Source organism: Limulus polyphemus, unplaced genomic scaffold, assembly GCF_000517525.1.
Source record: "Limulus polyphemus unplaced genomic scaffold, Limulus_polyphemus-2.1.2 Scaffold436, whole genome shotgun sequence".
Taxonomy (NCBI): Eukaryota; Metazoa; Arthropoda; class Merostomata; order Xiphosura; family Limulidae; genus Limulus; species Limulus polyphemus.
Window position 1 is genome coordinate 78,849 of NW_013666046.1, and position 27,769 is coordinate 106,617.

Sequence of the window (27,769 nt, forward strand, 5' to 3'; positions counted from 1 at the left end):
ACCATTTTCATTTATATAGTGCTCTGTGAACACAAATTAGTTACCATAAATTAGTTAAATGACGAAAATTAGGTGTCTACTTCTTGTGCAACTAATCTGTTTACAGAAACATACATAAAGAGAGTAAACAATAAAATAGCTATGCGATTACTTAAAGGTTTTATAGAAAATATTTAACGAAAGATAACTGGTAAAAAATTACCACATTTTTTTTAAATTAACTGAGATACATAAATATGTATATACAGTGTATATATATTTCTATACATCAGTCTAATAATTTTTGTGATCTCGACTAGTAGATAGTTAGCGCAGTACAACAGCAGCTAACTATTTAGAAGTTAAGTAACAACAGGTTCTCAAGATTTCAAACTAAAGTATTTACGGTCTTAAGGTACTTATTGGCTCACGTACAATAATCAGATTATTGTATCAAACAATACATTATTTAATTAGTGAGATAAGTAATTTTTGAAACCTAATATGCATTTATGTATAGCAACTTAGGGTGGAGATTGCAACTTAATGACTTAGGGTTAACAATCTCTTCCAGTGGAGGCTGACGTGAAATGTCAAGCAAGTCTACTTCATCAAAAGATGAAATCATTTCGATACATTTATATAATTCTTGTTCTGGAATAGCAATAGTATCCAGTGCTAAATTCCTTTTTACTCTCTTTGAAATATTTTTTTTTGTAATAAACAACTTACTAGATTTATTTTAATTAGTAATTCTATTTGTTTTGGTACAGTTGTTACTTCATTAAATATTACATACCATTAAGTGTTGTCGAGTTGTCTAAATAGTTTTCTTTATTTTATGTAAATGCTTTTAAAGATGCATATTAAAGAGAACAACAAGATATTAAACCTGGTTGCATGGCTTGCGCATTTTTATGGACGTTCGCCCCCAGTCCTCGTATTTCACAAACCACGCCTATAGGTTTGACAGTTTTAAATGCCTTATATGTACTCTGACCTTGCAGAATGCAGATATGAACGTTAAGTTCATGTTCATTCCAATACATAACTTGAATATCAATAAGCTATAAAACAATCTCTGTGATCTGTAGAGTTAAAAAAAAAAGACGATTATATATTCGCCAAAACAGTAACAGCTTTGACTCTTGAAACTAATGTTAGGTTTTAGTTATAGTTATAGAGTATTTTGTAAAGATAAAAAACAAAAAAGACTGTTTTCAAACCATGTGATTCTATCTTTTCTGTTTACTTGTAGGATTCCTTTAGAATACTTTTGTTAATTTTATTAAGAAACGTAGCTGGTTTTTTCTTACCGAGGTCAAATGCTGTTTTGTTTTTTTTGTATCATACTGACGAATGCTTGCAACGTTTGAATCTTTTAAACACAATATTCTTTTTCATCAGGACCTAATAAATACGATAGATTTCTATGACCTATTCTTTCGCACAGCCACTAAATTTCTCAAGAAATCCACCTAGTGAAAGTACTAATCGCCAACAACATAATCACAATTAAAATGTCTTGGCATAAATATATTGAATACTAATAATCATATAGGGGTAAATTTCTGCAATGATACAAAATACGGTGATTACTTATATTAATAGCGTTCAATTAAATATCGTTTATTTAAAGAACAAAATATTTAAACTGTTCGGTTAACTAGTTGTAATTGTACGTAACTTCATATTCCTTTAACGCCTCATATTTAGTTCACGTCGAATTCGCGATCATTTGATAGTGCAATATCATGACGTATTGACTAGTGACTGAAAGCTATTGTCACAGTCAAAGAAGAATATTCGGACAGCGAGACTAATATTGACTAGTGACTGGAGGTTATTGTCACAGTCAAAGAAGAATATTCGGATAGTGAGACTAGTACTGACTTGTGACTGGAGGTTATTGTCACAGCCAAAGAAGAATATTCGGATAGTGAGACTAGTACTGACTTGTGACTGGAGGTTATTGTCACAGCCAAAGAAGAATATTCGGATAGTGAGACTAGTACTGACTTGTGACTGGAGGTTATTGTCACAGCCAAAGAATAGCAAGAATATTCGAATAGCAAGACTATTAAAAATGCAAAACCAAAAGATGCAATATTTTGATGAAGGGAGCCTTTATTGAACTTCACAGAAACGGAGAAATTTGCAGAGCAAAATGTTTAAGGCAACAACGAACTCCATATCCACCTCAAGTAAGTCTAGAGTAACGCCCTCACCCGCAAAGTAAAATTTGTATTACAGAACCCTCTGACCAGAAATGCTATCGTGATTAATTTGGGTGTTCATCTGATGTAAGAATATCAGCTATCGCCAATAACAAGATGATAAATAGGATTTGAAGATGGCAAAGACTCACAAATCTCTAACCACACCTCAAACTCAATAGCTATTTTCACGATAAAGATGGTTGAAGAAAATGAAAACACAGTAACATCATTCGACGTTTCACCTGTCAAGACCTCCACTGAAGCTTCAATATGCTTTCGTGCCTTGGGTCTGAATAAACGTGAAGCCACGTATAATTCGCAGAATCTCGTTCCAGCTGAAATTTCGGAGTCAGTAAACAGTGAATAATCATGGCCATCAGGAGAAGGTAGTTCCAGGGGCAGCACGAGACCTGAGACATCATTCTTATATAGTTCGATCTATATAAGGTTTAAAAAAAACGAAAATATAAAAGTTTCTATTTGCAGTATCTATTTTGTGAGATGTATTTTATTTATATAAAAAGCCCATTAAAAACATGAAATTTATATTTAAAGCAATAATCATATATCTCATTAAGTATTAGTAATCTCTGTTAGTTTGACACATATATTGTTACTTTTTCTAAGGCATTGAAAATTAAGATCAGAATTTAACAAACACTGAGCTATGCCAATCGACTTGTAAAGCTTATAGTTCGTTTATTGCTTTTTAATATAATATACTCGAAGTATAACATATAATTTCTTTCATGGTATGTTTGGCTTTATTTTGACCTTTTTTGTTGTCAGGAGTACCCATCAGAAGCTTAATGGTCCTTGACGATGAAGCTCGACCTGCAGAGCTCCAAGCTTGTCATCCTCGAGAAGAAGCAAAGTAAGAGAACACAGTGTGGAGAAAACACCAGTTCTTTTTTCCTCGCTTGCTTAAAACAAAATTAACTAAAATCACGGATCGTTTTTTTCTTTTCTTATTTGAAACTTTATATTATTAGAGAGATTGGATTTTGTCCAATATTTCGCATAGCAACTTCATCAGGAACATATAATCTACGCCCCCCCCCCCTCTCAGTGACACAGCGGTATGTCTGCGGATTTACAACGCTAGAAACCGGGTTTTGATACCCGTGGCGGGTAGAGCACAGATAGCCCATTGTGTAGCTTTGTGCTTAATTACAAACAAACAAACATGTATTCTACACCCTGGTCAACCTAGAGGCGAAATATTGGACAGTACTAAATAAAACAAAATGTTGTGGAGTCATATATGGTTGATTTTTGTGTATGTTTTGAAAAGATAATTCGCAACTCTAGTTAATTCAACAACATTTGTAAAAATGCTAGAGAGCACGTTTTGTTTCTTTTGTTGAACGTAGGATGTTACACACAAAAAATTTGAAAATAGGTCAATGGTAAACTTTCTACCTGTTCCTCTAAAGAGGTGTTTTTGAACCTCTGAACTACAAAGTTTGTTAGTTATGCACTGATAAGGTATTTTATGGCTACGCTACATGTTTTATAAACATGATCCCTTGTGTATAAGTACGAATATATAATTTCTCACTACTGATATAATTAGGAAAAACGTTTTAACCTTAGCTAGGTGGAGCTTTACGAGACTTCTAGTGCGTTCATTTTGTTAAACAAAAAAATTTCGTATTTTGTAACAGCATTAAGTTGTTTTGTTTTTTATTATTGTACTTAATGGACGTTTTTGAATACAGTAACATACATTTTAAACAAACGATAATTTTTTGAAAATACAAACACATACACTTTGGGGTCTATGTGACATCAACCAAAAAAATGTACCCTAATGGTTAAGGATTATTCGTGGTTTGATGCACAATTAGAACAAAGTAACGTGACTAGTGAAGTTATGATGTGGTTAATAAAAGAATGATTTATTCAAAACAATTCAAAATATTACGTGTAAACGCATTGCTCAAACCTTAACATAATCCCTTTCCTAAATAACATTTGGATGATATAATATGATATAAAAATCTAAATACTTTCTTCTTATAAGAAGTACTGTAACTGTTTGTATGAAACCCACTTATTTCTCGTAGACAACTTACATCACCATGTTTAATGGCCGAGGTGAGTTTTACTTATAAGAAGTACTGTTTGTATGAAACCCACTTCTTTCTCGTAGACAACTTACATCATCATGCTTAATGGCCGAGGTGAGTTTTACTTATAAGTACTGTAACTGTTTGTATGAAACCGAGTTCTTTCTTGTAGACAACTTACATCACCATGTTTAACGGCCGAGGTGAGTTTTACTTATAAAAAGTACTGTAACTGTTTGTATGAAACCGAGTTCTTTCTTGTAGACAACTTACATCATCACGTTTAATGGCCGAGGTGAGTTTTTGTTATAAGAAGTACTGTAACTGTTTGTATGAAACCGAGTTCTTTCTTGTAGACAACTTACATCATCACGTCCCTTATGTCGATTCATGCTACAGATGAGAAGAGGAGGTCTGGTCAAAATTTATGATGGTTGTTTAATGGCCGAGGTGAGTTTTGCTTTCTAAATACCCATTTCAAAGACACACATATTAAAATTCGAAGTGAAATTTTGTTATCTGTCTTCTATGTAGAAATCTAAATTTAATTTGATAGAAATTATCATATTCTCAACTCCAAAATGAACATAAAGAAATTATCATTTAGAGATTATGTTTTCATTGAGTTATAATTGTAAGTTAATTGCATTATACGAATGAAGTTAATACATGATCAAAACTAACCCGACAAGTAATTCCGCTCGCCTTCATACTTCTGGCAATAAATTCTAATTAAATAGGCGTAATAAAAGGATATTATCATAGTAAAATCTCAAAATTAGATCCATAAATAATCGACGTTATTTTTATAACGGAGGTTTACGATCTTATGTAAAAGGAGAAAATCTACAGTAATGAATATCTTACCGTTCTTCTATAGTTAAAAACTAAGTATTAAATATGTTTACTTACAAAGTGAGTAAGGAAAGGTACTCGAACAAACAAAATTCATTCTCCAGAAATATTATAGCTCTAATGAAGTATAATTAGTATTAGTGTTAAAAATGGTAGTTAATTTCCTTACGATTTCAAATAGCAAGTTCATTATATTCATTTAACTGTAGAGACATTTCACTATATAATACTAGTTAAAAGTGTTTATTTTGTTGTTGTTGTCCATTGCGACATTAATCTCAACTATTTGGGGTCGGCCTGTATTTAAAGAAAAACAACAACAAGAATTTGTTTACTCTCGAGCGGTTGGCCCAGTCAGCTACCTTATGGGGCGAGAATGTTTGGTGACATAGATTCGAACGCGGGACCCCCAGATTGCGAGTCTAGCAACCTACCACCAGGCCTACCATTAGAAGTATCGGTATTAGATGATTTCTTAAGTTGGAAGGTATTTTATCATATATATATATATAAAGAAACATATAAAAGCTTTTGACGTGTTTGCATAGTTTTTACTACACATTTTTTCCTTTAAAAATCACAAAGAGATAACACGTTGGTTGCCATAGGCCATACATTTTTTATTCTTAAAGATGGCTTTTTTGACAATAAAGCTGTTAGTGTCATTTATGGTACGTATATGGTAACATGGTAACAATGAGTATCCAGAGGTATTTATTTATTCGTTTATTATTACAATTGGGGAGGGGGATAAAATTCGTTTATTGTTTAACACCTTTATTTTCTGTATAAATGTTATTCCTAATCACCAGGTGGTAAGGGCGCTCGACTCGCAATCTGAGGGTCGTGGGTTCGAATCCCCACCCCATCAAACGTACTCGCTCTTTCAGCCGTGGGGGCGTTATAATCCCACTATTCGTTGGTAAAAGAGTAGCCTAAGAGTTGTGGGTGGGTCGTGATGACTAGTTGCCTTCCCTCTAGTCTTTCACTGCTAAAGTAGGGACGGTTAGTGCCTGATAGCCCTCTTGTAGCTTTGGGCGAAATTTCAAAAGCAAAGCAAATTACCCCTAGTCTGCGCGGTACTCTACTTTTCACTGTTTAAGTGAGTAATATAGATTGAACGTTGTATTTAAGTAGCTATGCTCAGGATTAGGTGTATATGTTTAATGATGATCTATGAGATAGCTTGCTTTGATCAGAAGTTAGTATTAATTGAATGATAGAATCAACAAAATTATCCTGATCGAAAATACAGGTATAAAATTGTTTTATTTTAAACATATAGTTAATTTGTTGCATTATAAAATATATATTCGATGTGCCAATTCCTTGCAGTCTCTGTACAAAAGTCTCCTGGTGTCAGATCGAACGACTGTAGAAGAACTGATTCAACTTGTTCTACATTGCTACAACTCCATAGAGAGGCCGAATCTCTTCTCGCTCTACGAAATATCTACCAGTAACAACTGTAAGATACTTTCAAAACTTGTTTTTGTACTTTACTTCCAGATTAACTAGAGTTCATACATGTATTATAATATAAACTACTTTGCACTTTGGGAACTTAGATGTGTTATAAGAGTGACGGTCAAATCCCATTATTCAATTATAGTAGCCTAAGAGTTGTCTACTATGCTGTTGACTACTTGCATTTTCTCTCGTGTTTGTTTGTAATTAAGCACAAAGCTACACAATGAGATATCTGTGCTCTGCCCACCACGGGTATCGAAATCCGGTTTATAGCATTGTAAGTCCGCAGACATACTTCTATGCCACTGGGGGGCCGTTATATAAGTTCAAAGCTAGGGACGGTTAGCTCAGATAGTCCTTGTGTAGATTCGCATGACTATCCAACTCAATCCAATGTTCTAGTCCTGTTTTAAATTCTAGTATTAGGTTATACTTTTGTCACTGCAAACCTTAGTTCTTTAATCAAAATAGTTGTTTGAACATCTGTTAACGAAATACATTGCAAATCAACCATGTCAGAATGATTTATTTCTTGGCTACATTTTGTAAAAAATTAATCAAGTTAATCATTATTATTTTCTCATTTTTCATTTCGATTTATGGTTTTTCGTTCATCCAGTTTAAATTGATGAAATTGTAGAGCATATTTAACCATCTTGTTATTATTCTTGAAGCAAGATTTTGGTTTTCGTGTCTTCTTTTTTAAAAAAAACATATCTATATATTTTTATTTATGTTTTCTTTAAAAATTCATTTTTCTTAAAATTCTTTGAATTTTTGCATTTTCTGGTAGAAGCTTAATTTTCATAAATTTTGGAATTATATCTTTTTCCTTGAATTTTTAGAAATCATAGACTCCATAGATTTTAATTTAACTTCAAATAAGCTATATTTCCTTCTTATGGTGGAATATTCTCCAGTGACCTCCGGTGGTTCAGCGGCATTCGATACTCGAGGTGGGTGAGCATAAATAGCCCATTGTGCAGCTTCGTGTTCATTAACAAACAAAAAATATTCTTCAGTATCATATGACAAAAAGAAGTTAAGCCTATTTTTCCGTTTGCTAATGGGCGCGAGGTTATTTCTAGGATTAGTTTTGTCTTTACCAATTTGTTCATTATAAATACGTATACAGAAGTGAAATGATCACAAATACTTTACATATAAGCTATAAGTAAATATATGAACATCGCCAGATACTAAATAATAGGTTACAAGTTTTATGGGTTGTTGTTGTTTGTTTTTTTTTCAGAATTTTCGCACACAGGCTATTTTCGAACATCCATCCCTAATTTTTAACTGACAGACTATAAGGAAGATAGCTACTTAAGAACATCCATCTTGTGCTACTCTTTTTTGAGAGAATAATGGGATTTGACTGTCACTCTTATAATGTACCCATAGCCCCGAAGTGTGAAGCACGTTTTGGGACCAATGGGCTGCAAGGAAAATAATGTACTTGTATCGTCATTATAATTTTCTTACCGTTTTCAACACGAATTTTAATTTTAGTTAAAAAGTAGTTTAGTTCATCGCCGTATTTTGTTGATATTAGAATATACGGTTAACTTTATATCTATGTTTACCTGACTGCTATAAATCTGTAGTAGTGGGTAATTTTCCAGTTTATTTAGACCATCTTCTTTTCTATGCATTATCGTAAAACTGAAATATCACGTAGTGAACACAAATCTTAATAATTCTAGAGGTTTCATTGTTCACGCACTAAAGATTTAGATCATGATCAACTCTTTTTCCAATTTACCAAGATGAAAGAAAACTCCATCCACACGATCTTCCTATTCTTATCCAACATGCTTGGCCTGATCCGAAACAGTTTGTGTTTCACCTGAGAAAAAACACCTTAGGATACCAGAAGCGAAAAGTAAGTTAAAATAATTGACTCTGAACACCCTGGTGATCATAAAGTCATCCGTTTGTTATATTTACACGTTAACTTGCAACAGTAAATTGAAGGTGATTAGGGAGAAAACAACTGTTATTTTTTTAACTTAGACTTGAAAAATATTTACATATTGAAATTATGCAGGTTTATAAAAGGTATTCATACAGCAATACTATATATTCGGTGTTGTATTTTCGCACACAAAACAATTCTATTTGTGTTGATTGAGAAACTAAAAAAAAAATTTGTAGATTGAAGTACATTTATACTGGAAACTATATATAAAATACATCTCGTACAACTTGAACGATACATTATTTTATCAGTAGTTTTCTTTTCTCTACACTTTTTGTGTATTCTACACTTCACTGTGTAAATCTGATTATTAATTACAAGCATTATTTTTGGGGAACATCTCATAACCCTTCGCGGAACGTTAGATAATCAAAGTCAATTAAGTGTTTTTATGAATCATTTTCGAGGTATTAATAATCAGAACCTTTTTCAAAAGTTCGAGAAAATGGGGAAAAAAGTTAAAAGCAAATTGTTTAATACTTAATAAGTTTGATATCTATTTCGGTAAGGAAGATTCTCATCACCCTGCCCATTCCCCTGCTGGCAGCTTTTATTACAAAAACTTTGATTGATAAATTATTTAAAAAGTAACAGAAAGTGTCTATTTTTGCACGTTATTAAAGATTCTCGTTTCTTATCGGGAATTTTCTGATCAGTAATTAACTTACTGATGTCATTATAATCGTGCTCTGTAAAATATGGTCAATTTTGTACTTATCTAAAAAAACAAATAATGTTACTCTGAAGACATGTACACAGTAGTTTTAACAGCCCAGACTCACAAAAAAATCCTTCTAGAAAAAATATGGCGTCACAAAAGAAATCTCTGTAGCTTACCGTGTCAGATCAAAACACATAAAAAAGGTTAAAACGTACATCAGTGAAAGTGTAAAATACACAATACAGTGTATGTTAGATAAATTAACGAAAAAAAAACTTTTGGCTAAGCTGTGTGGGTATATTTCTTCTCAGAAGACTGTGTAGGACTGAAGAGAACACATGGGAGTGTTAAAACTAGTTTCCCAGTCTTTGTACTAATATCTTGTTCTAAAGGTGTGGGTTTTTTACATTACTGGAAGCTGTAAGGGAAGTTAAACAATCACGATTCTTTTAAAGAATAATATTAGACATTGTTCTGTTTATTAGTATTTATTTCGTTGAAACGCTTTATCGTAAGGTCCTTGTGTGTGAAAGAGAGCATTTCTTTCATTAGGGATACCTTTGTTCATTTGAAAAGACGAGTTTTTGTAGTGTTTGCTTGTTTGTAACCATGATGCTGTACTAAAAGCACATGCATGGCTAGTAACTATTTATTATAAATAAGTTTATTGTTTTCCTTTCAGGAAAGCTTGGAGTCACAATCATCACTTTGTTTTAGGCTGTATGTTTGATGATCACAAGCACTTGCACATTGCACAAAATTAGGTAAGCAGTACTTGCATGGAACATACCTTCAATGTCACAAGTAAGCGACTTGGATAAGAATGATCTACACAGTAGACATAGCTTTACAAATTCATTCCTGATTGATGTATTCAGTATGTGTGTGATGTTATATACAGAAATAATATAACAAGCAAGCTTTTTATTTTCCACGCACATCTCTTGTGTTGTTTCATGTTTCTTTGTTTTCAAATATTTACGATTAATTAACCAAAGAAATACTCCAGTGTTTTTCAGTTCGAATTATAAGTACCGTAACTTAAAAAAAAGTATGAAATAACAGACATGGCTAAAGACGATTTACCTTATTTAGTTTAGCTTATTTGTGTGTTTGTTTTCCATAGGTACTGTGGAGGAAAAGCACAGATGTTCATGGAAAGGCTACTTTTAGACTTAATGCTCGAGATGAGGTGAGCCCTCTGGCGATTCACTCTCCAACTCTGAAGCCATCTTTTAACAACTTCAAGAACTATATTTACATTTAAAAAAATCGGTGCAGAAGCAAAATATAACTAGTCAGCGAAGAGCAAATACCCACTTCTACACAGTATAGTACTGGTTTTCGCTAATACATTTTCACTGCTGTCCGACATCTGATGAAAATATTCCATTTCATTTCCTAGTTAACTGACGTGCAGAAAGCAATTTTCTCAAAAGTAAATTTTTCGAGAAAAGAAAATGGTGGGTCCAGGACTTTGTAAAATCCTGGCGGGGCGCCCTAAAAGCAAAATAATGAAAAGGCTCATGCAATAAGGAAGATAACAACGCATTGTCGAATGCATAACACTTTAAAATCTGGTACAAATGAACTGACCTACTCTAATATACGAAAATTTTGACTTAATATTACGCAGCCAAGTACAATAAACACATTTTATGCACAAAACTTTCACAAACACTTTTTTTAAGATAAATTTCACACGAAATAAAATCGATGTTTTTATACACTGTTAGCTTGAATTTTATTTATTTTTTAACTATTCAAACGTACACAGTACGCCCTCTACCGGTACCGTCAAGTTATGTGCATAATATAATAGTAATTACCCGTGAGATGTTTGTTTGAATTTATGCACAAAGCTACACAATGGGCTATCTGTGCTCTGCTCACCATTGGTATCGAAACGCGGTTTCTAGCGTTGTAAGTCCGCAGACATACCGCTGTGCCACTGGGGGGCTGAGATGTTTGAATGGCCTGTTTGCTTATTTGTTTGTGGTTAAGTGCAAAGCTACACGATGGGCTATATATGCTGTTCCCACCGCGGGTATCTAACCCCGATTTTAGCGTGATAAGCCCTCAATCTTAACTCTGTTCTATCAGGGGTGTTTGAATGAAATATTGTGTGAAATTTTTATTATTCTAGTAAAAGAAATAAGTAATCTATAACTGACTGTGATATCTCAGTATAAATATAAACAATAGTGAAATAAATGTTTAAATATGTTACAAGTAGTAAAAGATTCAATATTATTATAATCATCATACGCATAATCTGTCGATACCGTGAGAAGGCATACGACACATTCTCGCTCTGGGTCAGATTGTTTGTAGTTATGCACAAAACTACACAATGGGCTATCTGTGCTCTGCCCCCCACGGGTATCGAAAACCGGTTTCTAGCGTTGTAAGTCCCCAGACATACCGCTGTGCCACTATGGGCGCTCTGGGTCAGAAAAATTGGCTAGTAATAAATTTCCAAAGGAGCGAACAGAAAGTTTTAAACGAATCGCTAGACCATGGTGCACATAACATTATAGTCTAGTTGTTAAGACTCCATTTCACGATAGTATGTTCACTTAATCAACCGTAGAAATATGCGAACTGGTTGCATCCACCCCTCCCCTAGATCTACAACTGAAAACATACCAGTATATAAGCGATTCCGTAGTTACACTAAGCAAAAATGTATTTTGAGAATTATATGGGATTCACTGCAAACAGGCTTTCTCAAACAGCCAATACACGAAAAAACAAAACAAAAAAACATTATTGCACATATCAGAAGTGAACAATTTGAAAGTGTATCCATACTAATAACTTAAAACATTTATATTCCAATATTAGCCTTTAAATATATCAAAACTAAAATTTTGAACTGGGCGTGAAATATGAGTACGAACCATGGAATGAATATGTAGAGAAAATTAATCCATTGAAAGGGGGTTTCTAAAAGGTAATTAAATGTCTTTACCAGTGGTAACTTTGGTAGAGATGCTTGTCATGCTGAGTATGACTATTTTTGGAATAGGGGTTATACTTGTTTGTGTGTTCGTTGTAAAGCACAAACCAACAGATGGGCTATCTGCGCTGTGCCCACTACGTGTATCGAAACCCGTTTTTTAGCAGGGTGAGCCCACAGACTTATTGCTGAGCCACGAGAGGGGGGGGGGAGGCTTGGGTTATCAATTTCCATCTTTTAAAATTTTGTTCCAAAATTAACTTAATTAGTGCGAGCTGACATTAAAATTACTCCATCATCCAGTTCATTTTAAGTCAAATTTACTAACTTGGAACTGCTATATTAAATGCAAGAAAGCAACGGCTCGCGCTTTTACTTATGTGCATGTCATGCTTGTCTGAAAAAGTAGTATTTTATCCACTTAGTAGCTCTGGATTGCCCTACATCCAGCTAGGGCAGTATATTCACTTCACCTAGCATAAGCTGGTGTACCATTAAGTAGTTGAAATATTGACGCTATCGCAGACTGTTTACGTAGCAAAGTTATTTTAATAAGGTGTTTTGTATGGGATGGCATTACACACAGAAACACATATACGAAAGATCGCCACAATGGGTACGACTATTGAAAATATGCTAAAGTCGCCACTAGTCGGTATAACTTCCTCGATAGCAAACTTTTCTTCTTAAATATTTAAATTATGGTATCACACTCTTCTCATGATATTCAACTTCTAGTTAAATCATTTCATCCCTAAAGTTCGAGAAATGACTATTTGTTCTTATTACTTTTAATCAGCAATGGTTGAAATATGGAAGTGTGGCTTTCGTTTACGAGATATTTGAATTATTACACACATTATTACTACTTTTACCATTTTGAATCAACTAAATAACAGTTTTTATTAAAAATTATACAAGTTCAAGAATGAGTTTCGCAAATTTCGCCAAAGGGCATATATTAGTTCTTACCCGAATATGGATTGGCGAAATTGTTGTAAATCTGTAAGAAATATTGAGCAAGCAGAAACCTAAATACAAAAAACAGCTCGAGTTATAATTATTTACATTAAACATTGTGATAACGTTTTAATATCAATTTTACTTTGCTATCTATCATGGACGTCTGCAGGGGGGGGGGGGGCACTTGCCCCCTGGATTATCAGTTTTGCGTTTTCTTAGTTATAGATTTGATATCATTTTGTCATCTTGCCTCGCCCTACCCAATCTGTAATATATCCTGGGGACGCCCATGCATTTTAAGTTAGTAAAACTTTAAATTAATAAGAACTTACCGATAGGTTCTAAGTACTGTAAAAGCACCATGGCATGAACTATTTTCCAAAGAGTTGATGTTTGTTGTTAAATACTAATTTATAAATTAACAAGTTGTATTTATGGATTTTCTGAGTGCACGACTGTAGATATTGTAATCACTTGTAAAAAAAAAACAAGAAGAAGAAGCTAAATTTGTGAAGTTAATTAGTGTCTTATTGTAAAATTACGGTTTTCATACATACACCTGTATAAATACATTTTCTGTAAAAATGCTTTATACATTTTTCAATACTAGACTTTAAGGCAGAAACGTTTGACTTAATCATTTACGTTTATTGCATTTCTATTTTCATATGTTCAAAATCCGTTTTTTTGTTTTGTTTTTTTAACAGTGTGGTCAATATTTGGAGAAGGTGTTTTGTGGGCAACTCTTGCCTTGTGTTTATTGATGACCACGTTTCGGGCTCCATACCGTGTCCTTCTTAAGCGTGGAGCTCAAGAAGTTGTCACCAACAAACACAAGGAAGGAGCTGTCCTAAAAAATCTTCAACAAATAACGTTATCTAGTGTTGACTTAATGATTAAAAGGCTTTCTCGGAACTTTCATCAGTTATTATCCTTTAGCCTCAACCACTCCATGGCCATGACTCGCTGATCAGGTTTCTTAACTGAAGCATACCTAGTAATCCTCAATGTGAAGTCATGTTTAATACGAGTGTCCTTGTTTTGAACAAAGCCTTAGTAAAGCAATCCTGTAACTATACTGGCTTGAAAACTTGTGAAATCTGACTTTGACGATATATAAATATAACAAAAAATACAATTAGGTCGTGATATTCCGGTCTTTATGGAAAGAAGAAAGTAACACCTTTCTTTGGTACATCACACAGTTGAAGTGTAAAGGTGGCCATATTTTGTTAATTTTTAGCCAAATAATGAACATGGTTCAACAGTTTATTGACTTTAACACACCATTTCTATGACAGATTTTTTTTTTTAAATACGCCCTTGATTAGCATAAATTATGACCGTCTTTTGAACAAAACGATTACATAATTATCTTCCAAAGTTGTTGCAACTACCGAAGAGAATGAAGTATACGTTCGTGATGTTACCACCAGGTTCTTTTGAAAGAAAAAGTAATTAGCCTCAATATAATATTCCATTGTTAATTTAATAGCTTAACTTTTCAGATAATTCAGAAACTTAACACAATTAGACATTTTAAGGATCACAGAAATATTATCTACATATTTAGAATAATAAACAGGTGCGGTTTATATACCAACGGACACCTTTTCTTTTCATAAAAACAACAAAAATTAGAGAAAACTAAATAATTCCAATAAATACAATGTAGAATATTTCATTGCAAACAAAATTAATACACAAACATTTATGATTACCGTATATCACATCCCAATCTTTATGAACTAGCTTTATTGGTTTTTACCCATTAAATTTAAGCAATCTTTAAAGTCTTGTAGAAATTTTGTAATAAAGCCGGCAAATTTTTACTAGAAATTTCAATATTAGATGTAATCAGTTTTAATTGATACTTCTGTTCATGAACTTTCGGTAAACAATAAAAAACACCAACGAGAAATAGTGATAATCTTATTATCCTGTGTTCAACCTGCGTGTATCAGCGATTTTATAATCACCGGTTAAGTAGGAAAAAAACTGATAATCTGAGAAAGCCTGTTAACTTGAATAAAGATCTATTTTACATACCTAAGCCTTTTCTTCTAGTTCCTTTATTCTAAATTTATGTTGTCCAGTGTACAAGTTTTTTTGTTTTGTTTTTTTGCATTTGTGATAGAGAAGTTTCTAACTACGCGTGAAAAAGAGAGATAAATTTTGACTTGTAAAATTATCAAACATAAGATAGTAGTTACCAACCCTTGTTGTTCAGTAATGTGAACCATAACTTGTGTTAGGCTTAAGTCTGGAACAATAACAGCGTTTAGATATTATGTGGAAAAAGACCTTTCTACGTTTTAGTTATGGCTAAGTTAAAATCCATTATCTTAACCATTGCACGTTTCGATTGAAAAACCTCAAGTACATGAGGTACAAAACGTTACGCCAGGCTAAGTCATTTCCACAGATGTCTTTCTCATGTTTGATCTTCGAACGTTAAGCCTGTTATTTAGATGCATTTCTTTTATGATCTCATGATACTGTAATACCGCCAACTTTATGAAGCTGTAAATAAAGCTACTTAAGCGCTATAGAATAATTTTATTGTGTGATGTTTTTTTTCAGTTGAAGTAAAAGATATATATCATATTTCAAACAACTAGCATCAGACACATGACCGACAAAAGTGATGTCCAAACTACGGTACGAGTAGACTAAGATATATACCACCAGAAGAGATAAACTGGTTTTTTCCTATGGTCCACGCAGATGTAAAGATACGTTTACCAACCAGAAACCTCACATATCAACAAAAAATGACAATCCCAACTTAGGCTTGAGCACCTCCAACGTTCTAGCTTAATTCTTTTATCATCGGCAGTAAGAAAGTAATAATTCCTCAAGAGATAAAACAGAAATAATTAATAAATACAATAACCAATAGTATAACATTTGACATCCTCAACAAATATTAATTACATTATCTATATAAACGGTGGAGGGATCAATCTTCTTTGTCTCGTTAATTTATATACAACTTAGACACCTTACGCTGTATTACGATGTTTAATCCCACTAATAAAGTTATTTTTGTCTTAGAGTACCTGTTCCTGGGAGAAACGTTAACTTATTACTCCCAGTTGTTTACAGTAACGTTCTGTTACATAATGTTTATTACAACAAGATAGAAATTAGAGTTCATCTTTGCTTTACTGTGCACTTTGTGAAGTTTAATTTTTAATTATATGGGGAAGTTATGACAACCACAAAGCCCGTTGCAGTAATTTTTTTATTCCTTACATCATGTTGTAAAGTTCTTATTGCCTGCGAGCCAGTAGCAATTCCTTGATGCAGATATTCAAATATACCTAGGTTTCATCTAATTATGTAACAAGCTTCCATCTCGCAGATGCAAGGCATTCTTTGCAGTTTGTTTCCAACTCGCCAATGTGGCCACCAAGACTGTGCACTTGTACTTCACGTTTCTTTATAGGGGTAAAACATTTTGTTCAGAGTTGATGGAGATATGTGAAATTTGTTAAAATGAATCACATTCTGGATGGGTAGGTAGATTTCTGGTCAACCAGTCTGAAAAATTTGGCAATGGCAGCAGTAGTCCTGCTGGTATTAGGATTTCGTTTGAATTGTGTTACATCTTCATATGTATGATACCCATCTTTGATAATGTTATTCACTATAAAATAATCACCTTTGAAACTTGAGCCCCCAGGATTTATGTCTAGGTTATTTTGCTATATGAACTTCATTCCTGAGAGAGTTGTTTGTGAAACACACCTTCAGCCAACTTAGCAGTGCAATGTTTAACAGTTGAGAAACAAATGTATAGATGTTAAATGTATTATCTTTGGAGCTAATATTTTCACCCTTGGCATATGCCATGACATAACCATTCTTATAAAATACTACTGACCTACAGATGACAAACTGATAAAACTGAAAAAGAATAATGTGATAAAATATAACAAATTTAATTTGCAATTTGTACATTCATATGCTGGCTTTCTGGTCAGTGAATTAAGACTATTTTATATTTGACATTAACATATTTTTAAATGTTAATTATGAATCTTGGCAAACATAAAACAGAACCCTTTAAATTATATATATTAATGTCCATAATCGAAAACCATACTGGCTGCAATATGCCTGGTGTAAATCCCATATTAACAAATTACAAACACCATTACATAAGAATAGTTATTTTATTAACATTATACAATTACAAGAAAGTTTCCTAACTGTGGTTTGTTTAATGTGTGCACACTAGACACCTCATCGAATTAAGGTTGCACAATTGGTCTGAAGTGTGTAACATTCTTCAAAACATCTTCAAAGTGACGATATTCTATTTCAGATACAAGATTATTAAGAACACATTCTACAAATAAAATACTTCTCTCTTTTAACCCCCTGCTTGATAAAAATTGTGAGACGTATTGTTTTGGAAGCACCACATTAGAAACATATCACAGGTACAAAGTTACATCATGAAGTTCTGCACATCATCCTATCCTACTTCCCACTAGTAGACATTACAATACCATTTTTAATAGAACACAGTAGTTAGTTTGTTTTAAACAGCCCTACTCAATACCTTGTGTAAAAGATAAATGCTAGAAAACGTACCATTCTTGGTTTGCCTGGACTTATTGAACATTAGTAATTTTGGGCTTGAAATAAAGAAAATCTTTCAAAGCAACAGATTTTGAAAATGCACAAAGTGTTTATGGCATTAATTAAACTAACTTGTAATCCTCTCACAATATTCAAATGTAAAATATTCTTTATAAAATACATTGGTGTTTATGTTTACAAAACATATGCAGGGGTTGGAGGTTATCCAACCATTAATATCTTTCCTATTAAATGGCTTTATAGTCTTATCATCGACATACATTACTAAGGACATAGGCTAACAATGTACTATATATGGGGTAAAAACAAAAACAAGTTAATGGTAAAGTAATAAAACTTGTTTAAAATAACATAATACTAGTAGACCTGCAATTTATAATCATAAAACAAACACACAACCGAACAAAAGAAAAATTATGTTTACTCCAAACAAATCAGAATATATTTTGTATAACGTTTTGCTTTTACAGCTTCTTCAGAGCTCATGCAAAACAATTTTGTTCATCTCTCATATTTTGCTACAGGATGAATACTTACAGAATACTCTGTATTAATTTATTAGATGGTAACTAAAATCATATAAGGTCTATTAGCTATTCAATGCTTCAGTAAAACTCGTTAAAACGTATGTATACTTCTTAGGCATAATGCAGAATGACATGGAACTATAAATTAATAAATATTTTTAAACATAAGATATCAGAATTTTATGTTGACACCAAATCACTCAATTACATAAACATTAAATAAGTAGAGATGCTTGTAATTATTGGAATATTTTTTTATTTTGAGTCTTGCAATAAATAAGTATTATTTAAGCATAGCAAAGTGTTTTCTTATTAAGTCATAAACCATTTCTTTGTTCAATGTTGAGTAGAAAATTAACTAAAACATTTCTTATAATGTTAGAATCAAAAGTTTTATCAACTGTTTTTTAAACAGTTAAATATTTATCTTTAATAAAACAGCCAAACTAAAAAAAAAGTAGGCCCTAAAAGTAGATAGTGAATATTAACATATGTTGTCTTTACTGTCTTCAATCTAAAAATAAGTAGAAATAAGCACAGAGTAAAATGTTCACATCACTCACTACTTCTTAATTATTAATAACAAACAAATTGAAATAAAAATTTTGGAACAAACTAATTACAATTTTTTTTAATCATAGTTGTTGTGCTTATGTTTTTTAGAACAACAGCATATGTTCATATATTTATAAATCCGTTACTTTCACTGTATAACACAATTGAAAGAGAAAGTTACAAGAAAATAGATATAACATTTATAACAATTGAAAACAGACATTATGAACATTGTAGTATGTATTTAAAACACTTATATATAAACGTGGACATAACACAAATGTGAGAAAAATATTTCATGACTAATATTAATTACCTATACTTTACATTTCATAATTAAAACATTTTTGAAATGTATAAGTATTATAAACACAGAATAAATTTTTGTTTGAAGAAATGCTTGTGTGTTTTCTTATAGCAAAGTCACATCAGGCTATCTGCTGTGTCCACCGAGGGGAATCGATCCCCTGATTTTAGCATTGTAAATCCAAAGATATACTGCTGTTACACTGAGGGACTTTTGTTTGAACAAATGTTTCATATTTAATTAGAGTACAACCTACTTTGTGTATAGATGTGGTTTAAGTCTTGAATCAGACTATTTAATATACTTGGGTACTAACTGTACTAGAATTTCTAGTAATCATCAAACTGTTGTCGATAGTTTATAACAGCATACAAAGTAAGGTGACAGTTATTTGTGATAGAAATAAAAAGATAAAAAAATTAACATCAAAATTGTGCTCATGCATATATATGAAAAAAAAGTTTTGTTAATTCACCACATGAAGTCTGGTCTTACTTTGAAAGAAATAGTGTAGCTTTTGATGTAGTATAATTACTATAACTTAAAAGTACTACACTTTACAATTTCTGTTCAAGTAATTAACAAAATAACACATTTTAACAATTACAGGAAATAAGTACTTTCAATTTTCTGTCTGTAGCAACAATGAAAAAAGTTAGAGTAAAAAAATTAATTATTCTTAAATGCTGACTACAATGAATAGTAACTATATGTTGAAAACACGAACTTAAATCAAAGCTCATCTCTGGCATACTGATTCTTATTCTGAAAAGTCATAAATAAAAAGAAATACATTAAAAATAAAAAACAGTATACACAATATTTACAAATATAATAATAATCAAATAATTTTAAAATTATTTTTAGTTTCCAATATTTTGTCTTATCTAATAATATACTAAAAAAGGGTCATTTATTTTCTATGTTGTAAAGAAATTTGGTTTTATTTCATATTAAACACAACATATATCAAGCACTTGTAATAAGTTTGTGCAATGTTTCTTCTTAAATATGAATAGAACTCCAAAAATTATAGTTCTCCAAAGTCCTTATGTTAAAATGCTAACACAAAACCAAACAGACTGTTCCACATAACATTTCAGACACCACACTGTTTGTAAAAACACATCTTAATATATTCAGATATAATACATAAAATAGATTCGAATACCCAAGAAAAGTCATTTTGTAAAAAACAAATTATACCAAATTTCGTACTCATGTTTTCAAGTAATAATAGTAATTCAAAGAGATTAATAAGGCCTACAGAACTGCGATATCTTTTAGAGGAGTTCACAGAAAACAACTCTTAACCCTATGTGCATGGATGGGGGTCAAAGTATGCAAATCACTAACTTGTCAAGGCTGTGTCAGACTGACGGTGGTAGTTCACAAACATGTCTTGAGTACAAATATTTACATAACATTTTTTTTGTGCAACAGACTTTTATATATTACTAAAAGCTTGCCACATTTCATGCAGATACACTTGGTAATTAGGAATTATAGTTAATATACCAGCCCTAAGTACATTGAGTTAAAAGACCAAAGATTTCATTAAATGTTATTGGTCAGAGAAAGAGACTTAAGACGTCCCTCTAATTCTTATGAAACATGTGGCAAATATCTACAAATACAGAGTTGATACTTACAAAAGTAAACATTCTGAAAAATGTCAAATTGTACTTTAAAACTGTAAAATAAATTTATCAGACCATTTGGTAAAACATGATAAACTTAATGCAAACAAATGGTCAAATAACCCATTATGTAGAAAATCAACGTATTTTAGGGGTTAATTAGAAGTATTAAATCACTGATATATGTTAAAGCATAGTATAATAATAATAATAACAGGCTTTACATTTTTTTTTTTTTTACAGAATGACAAGTAAGCTAAATTCAAGTTTAGAGACAATGAAGAATAGCTAAGTAATTTCAAGAAAACAACCGTAAATCGATGAAAGATCATCACATGCACTTACAGATATCGTGGTTGTAAGAAATGAAATAATTGTAACAAAAAAGATCTAATCAAATTTCAGTCTTACTTTTGTGATTTAGAAACTTGTTTAATGAAACATTAAATACATTATAACTTTGATTTCTTACAGAAATTATAAACATCATTTTCTTACCTCAAATACTTGGGGAAGTGCTCTGTTGATGTAGGCTATTATTTTATTGGCATCGAGGCTATGAATCTCCTCTCCCCATGGACTCTTTAAAGACAAGTAATTAGGGGAGATCACTAACTACTTTACATAGTCTATAGAAACAAGGACAGTTTGATATCCTATGTGAACTACATTACTTAAACCTAAATACTGTATACTCAAAATTATATATTAGTCACATTTCTGGCAAAACAAGTATCTCAAATAACCATACCAGCAAATACAATTGTGTGGTATCTCACGAGGCATCACCTTGAACATCTCATTGTTAACAAATTAACGAGTTAGCTCTAGCTACTGTTACTAAGACATGTTTTAACTAATCAAATTACTTGGCATCAGATTTTTCTCTTATCATAAACAAAATCTGACAACAGTAACAAAACTGTGAGTTTATTAGTCAGGTGTTAATTTTTTCATAGTGCTTCAAGATATGGAACCAAAAGCACTAGACTACATCAGCATTTCAATAAATTTGATTTCTCACTGATTCTACTTTATTCTTTTTAACTTAGCTATTTGTTAAAAATATATATTATTTAGTACACAAGGTAAACTTAACAGGAGATACAAAAGTTGAGTACATTATTTTAAAACAATTTTGAATTTGCAAATCAGCAAGTGACAACCTCAGTCGATATAAAGTTGCAGTGGAACAGAATGAATCAGAACTACATTTTGACATTGTTTAGCATTTCACTGGTAGCACTGCCATTGAAATTATCACTTTTGAGAAGGGTATTTAACAGCCCTTTCCAATGCAAAACATTCTCCATAAAGATGTGTTCTGATTTGGGATATAGAGCTTCTAAGACGAAAATATCCTTTGTTTTTAATGGCATTAGAAAACAGAGGAATAAGGATCAACTTGGGGTACCATGAACATCCAGAAAAAGACCTGAAGTACAGCATCTTATAATAAGTGACAATCCACAAAAGTCAGTAGCAAAAACTGTCCACACAATCCAGAAGGATCTAGGTTGAAAACAAGATTAACAGGATACAGGTTCACCAAAAAGATGTTTCTAATCATAACTTCCATTCAACTGGGTATTCAAGTGAAACGTGTATTTATGTTATTCCATATTAAGATGTAACTTTCAAGTCACAAGATGTAGCTTATCGATTTCTGTGCAATCATACTGTTGAAATAGGTGTTGAGAAACTGTGGTCCTATTACCCTAGATGGATTTTTGAAAGCTTAGAGGAAAGAGTAGTATGCTTACAATGGAGCTCTTTATAATGGAAACAATGTTGCAGGGCTATTGTCACAGCACACGGTCATCAGATAGAGCATGACTGGACATAGTGATATGTACTGTAATGACATGGTGAAGCTCCAAACTTGTTTTAATATAATGTACCCGACCCTTTATGTAGAATTCTTCTACAATGTGAGTAAGATAAGATGGGATGTTTTAGTGACTATCATTATCATCAAGTGCCATGCTTTATGGCAAAGGCAATCACATCCCTCCACTTTTCCCGGTCTCAGACACGTATGATTACATCAGCCACCCTCTCTCTATGTAACCAAACTGTTAAACTGTCCAGGATATTCTCCCATTGTCTACCTCTACTTCTTTTCCCCACAAATTTTCTAGTTGTTACCAAGTGTTCCATCCCCTTTCTCCTCATCACATGACCAGAGAATGGTGCATGTCTTTTTCCTACTTTTGTTATCAATGTTTTTTGTTTCTGCTTGTTGTAGAATATTTGTTTTCTGGTCTTTGTAGGAAACCCTAAGCATTCTATGCAGGAACCAGATTTTGGTTGCATTAAGTGATTATTCTTTGGAAAGTAAAGTAGTGGTTTCCTGTTGCTTTCTGTTGGTTTGTGTACAGTTTACTCTGGTAGCCTTTGTTCAGTTAAGAACATCCCACAAGGCAGTGGGGTTCTGTGGATGGCCGTTGACTCAAGCGAGTTCATCCGCCCTTTGTCACCGACAGCTCGACCATGAACAGGTAGTACTGGATTACATGTTTACCAGTAGCAGATAAACTGATCTGACAGTTTAGTGACTATACTAGACCAAAAAAGACGTAAAGATACACCAAACATGAAAATGGCATTATATGCAAATGTATTTTTAAAAATTAAGTTATAGGTAACTAACCTGAGTTTTACCACCTTGACTACCCCTAAAAAATAAAACAGTAGGGTAACCTTGAACACCAGCTTCGTGGCATGTGCTGGGATAATGATCACAATTTACTTTCCCTGTTTTCACCTTTCCCTTCAGTATCTAGATGAGAAATAAAAATGATCACTCTGTAATCTGATTCAAGTAACATGTAAAATATTCAACAATTTGAAATATCTCGAAACACATTAAAAATAGTGTTACAAAACTTTTACATGCAATTAATATGCTTCTAATGTTGATGCAAATATTAATTAACATAAGGATATTGTTACAATGCTTCTTTGGATTGGAAAGTTACAACTTTCTAGCTCTGTACATGTAAAAATAATTTTATGATTTAGCTTCTTAGGACCAAATTATAATACCTGAATATCAATTTAAAACTAATGATTAAACTGCAGAGAAGTGGTAAATTTTTTACCACAAGGTGGCCACTCGTATATTGAAGTATTAAAGTTAAAATTATCTTATATTAATTTCTCACTAGTTAAGAAAAATTCTTTGGTTTATTATTCAAGATAAATTACTGGCATGATCTGTTTCTTAAAATTACGCTTCTTTTAAAATTTTAACAACAAACTTTGAAAAAATATGGTTAGCACTTACCTTTGCAACATCTTCAAATTCAGGTGCAAACACTTGACAATGTCCACACCAGGGAGCATAAAAATCAATCAGCCAAGGATCTTTATCAGGGATAACCTTCTGCAGGAAGTCATTAGCTGTTAGCTCAGTAACAAAACTCGGAAGATAAGTTTGAATCCAAGCTCGTAAAGACATTGCATCACGATGCCATCCATTATAAGTACTGAAAAATCAAATATTTCAGATTGAAATATTTAAATTAGCTACTTAATATAGTGAAACACTATATCTGAAAAACATCTAAAGAAAAAAAAAAACAAAAAAAAAACTTATAAAAATTATTTATTACTTGAATGTAAATATAATACTTTTGGAATAAATATTATGATGTACACTAACTGTAAAAGTTCCAGAATATTAGAGGTTATTTTCTGATCACCTGAAATACCTATGTTTCATTACTGTCTACGGAATTAGTATCAATAATTTTTTTAACCACTCATGTATGCTTTTAAATTCTATAACTACAATTAGCTACAACTCAGAACATACTGGTAGCAATGTTATATACACTAATCTTACAATTAGATCAAGTTTATACGATTAAGCTTAGAAAAAAATCCTCAGTGTCACTAAAGGGTGCTATTACAAGGTCAGTTTAGGAATGCCTAACTTGGTCCCATGTTAGAAGTAAGAGAAAATGGGGTTGCAGCAATACGCGAAACATGTCACATTTCTCAACTGTGTAACTCATACAGAATTTACACAAGAAAATTTCAAAAACTTTTTTCACAATTTACCCCCCAAAGTTTTCCAGAACTTTTGAATCATATCATTTGCATATTTGTTCAAACATGTCCACTAACAAAAACTGAAACAGTTTTGGGTCTTGTGAAGTTGAGATTGACAATGGCTAACAAAAAAATCTTTATTAAGATTGAAATTTCACAACATGTCTAGCACGATGACTTAAAAACAGCAATTTCACCACGGTTTTCTGTACTAAATGTTTTACAATTCATATTACATAACATTCTGGGATTTCAAGGAGCTGTGTGAACCCTTTTCACTGTTTCTAGAAATTTCACACAATCAGAGTAAACTGAAATTCAACTGGATATTGAATTTATGAAAGTAAAACCGTTGGTCATCATCATGATCTGCAGGTGCATTCTGGGCTGAATATTCCAGTGTAAAAATTACTGTTACTGATCAAAAAATCCCTAGAAAAACAAGTTACAGTAGTCATGTATTTCATGATAAGCCTTCACATGTTTTTAAAATTTCACTACAATATTTTATAAATCTAAGGCTAATCAGGTTGATGTATATACCAAACTATAGATGTGATATTCCTCTTATGATCTTTGTTAGTAAATACAATTAACCTGAAAGATAAATCATTCTGACACAACATGTGTACTCAAAACAGACTATAACATTTTATTTTTCCACATTTACTCAACAAAACATATACCCTCAGTCAGTTACACAAGTCAACTCTACTATTGATTTGGATCTGCTGAAACACAATGTCTGAATCATAGAGATTTTCCTCATCATTAGAGAGTTCCTTAAAGTCTATGAAACCTAGACTTTTGTTTGTTTTGTGCATTGCAAAGAAACAAACAACTACTGGACAAAATAGTTAGAAGACTTCAGAATTAATTTATATAAATTATGTAGCTTGTGTAAACACAATATTCATATGAATTTGTAGCTTTGAAATTTTAAAAACATTTCATTCCATTATGTTTTTAAGAAAATTAAAATGATTACCTTTGTTGTAGATTTTAATTACTGATTCTTATATCTTCCTACATTCTTTTAAAACTTTCACATAAAGTTTTTATTTTATAAAACTGTGTTGATTCAAGAAATGATGCATGTAGTTTAATTGTGTTTATGATGATTGGACACACCAAAATTATAAGCAAATTGACTATTTTAAATTGCTAATCAGAAGGTTTAATTTAACTCTAAGTACAGGCCTGGCTCTTCTGCACATGTCAAAGTTATACAATTTCTCAGTTACTTTCAAAATTTAAGTAAAACACCTTTATAATTAATGTACGACAATAGAATTAGCATTGTAACATAGTTCATAATTAAAATTTTTGATATTATTTAAGTTTTTAATTATAATTTCAAAGAGAAACGTAAAAAAATTCAATTTCCACAGTGATGTGCAAGCTCTGTCAATTTTCCCCTTTCAGTTAGGATAACTCCAAGAGCTCAGTATGTAGATTACACCTTATTTAGACAATCTATAAATAAGTCCAAGGTCCAATGTACAGTTTTAAATCTTAACCTCTCCTTTCAGTGAGATATCGATAAATTTTCCTAACCCACAACAGAAGCCCCATCCATTCATCCTTAACTATCAAAGCAGTTTTTAAAAACATGTCACCTTATTTGGCATAGTTGTTCACAACCAACAGAAAGTTTTTTTCAACTTCAAGCTTGGAATGGTCTTTTTGAACTTAGCAGCAATAAACCTAATTAGATACCTTAATTCTGTTAACATTTTGGTACAAAAAGTTAACACTCATGGCATTTAACAATTATTTCTAACCTAGTTATATTTTAGTTAGAAAGACAGTTAAATTATAGCTGTTTTCGGACATTACATTTTAGTGAATTATGTATTACTTATGTTTTAAAATGCAAATTTGAAAGGTGAAAGATTTCTCTTCATGAAAGAAGTTAAGAGAAAATTTTAACAAGGCTTAGCTTGCCAATTAACAAGTACAGAATGTCATTCTCAGAGCACACAAGTGTATGGAAATTTGTTAAGGGCTTCCCACTGTGATGTGTTCATTTCAGGCCCGAGTAGACTACGTTGCACAAGTTAGGCAATTAAACTACTTGAAAAGATACACAGTTGAAACTATGAATAATGTAAACTCAAGCTGTGGAAACAAAAAGAAATAGGCTTTATTTCTTAACTGTACTTCAATGTATCTTGAAGATTCAGCTACAGTTAATGTTATCAATGTGAAAATTAATAATAAAATATAAGGTTTTGTAAGAAAAACTTTTACTATTAATTTGGAATGTTCTAGAGGTTACACAAATGAAAATCAAAACTTTGAGATAGAAAGTGTGAGAGCTAGGTGATTTGCATGCTAAGAATATAGATATTTCCGAGTCAGACTGACTCAATAAATTCGCAGAAAACTTATTTACAAATCCGGTTTTGTGTGTACCACAGACTTAACATTTACTAAGCTTTGCCAAATTTCATGAAAATACACTTGGCAATTTCAGTTATAGTGTGTATAGTTTCATGGTGGTTACAAGTTTATCAAAATAATGAAGCCTGCACTTAGAGAATTAATACATGTAACAAGTTTTAAACCCATTTTATATTCATTTATAATGTTTTTTTAAGATTTCTTTTCAGAAATTATTTGCACCCATTTGAACAGTTACTCATGCAAACAAAGCCTAACAGTGCAATCAGTGAAACGAAAAATAAGTTCAAAATTATTTTACTAAGCCTACCACATTTTGTTGCACTATCATAATTAAATTTCAGTATAAAATGATAAAGCAAACGTTTTTTTGCAATCTTAAATAAATAAAAACTGTAACTGTAGAGAAAGTTGTTCACAGACACCCAAGTTTCTATCACTTTGTTCCAACCTCTACACAAATCTTAACTGAACTAGAAGTCTAATTGTTTTTTACAGT

General features: G+C 32.0%; 2 protein-coding genes across 2 annotated transcripts in view; one reads left to right on the forward strand and one right to left on the reverse strand.

Moving 5' to 3' along the window:
* The window catches only part of LOC106458259, a 45,409-nt gene extending 34,290 nt beyond the window's left edge, over window positions 1-11,119 (forward strand). Inside the window, exons 3-8 of the mRNA XM_022384410.1 lie at window positions 2,988-3,072; window positions 4,627-4,720; window positions 6,461-6,593; window positions 8,365-8,480; window positions 9,920-10,001; window positions 10,364-11,119. Coding sequence (XP_022240118.1) covers window positions 2,988-3,072; window positions 4,627-4,720; window positions 6,461-6,593; window positions 8,365-8,480; window positions 9,920-9,967 — 476 coding nt within the window. The 3' untranslated portion in view covers window positions 9,968-10,001; window positions 10,364-11,119. The remainder of the gene's footprint in view (window positions 1-2,987; window positions 3,073-4,626; window positions 4,721-6,460; window positions 6,594-8,364; window positions 8,481-9,919; window positions 10,002-10,363) is intronic.
* A 6,205-nt stretch (window positions 11,120-17,324) lies between these two features.
* The window catches only part of LOC106458262 (dnaJ homolog subfamily C member 10-like), a 48,982-nt gene continuing 38,537 nt past the window's right edge, over window positions 17,325-27,769 (reverse strand). The window contains exons 16-19 of the mRNA XM_013917747.2: window positions 24,095-24,296; window positions 23,459-23,587; window positions 21,304-21,387; window positions 17,325-19,930 (exon numbers count right to left, since the gene is read on the reverse strand). Of these exons, the coding sequence (XP_013773201.1) occupies window positions 19,898-19,930; window positions 21,304-21,387; window positions 23,459-23,587; window positions 24,095-24,296 (448 nt within the window). The 3' untranslated portion in view covers window positions 17,325-19,897. The remainder of the gene's footprint in view (window positions 19,931-21,303; window positions 21,388-23,458; window positions 23,588-24,094; window positions 24,297-27,769) is intronic.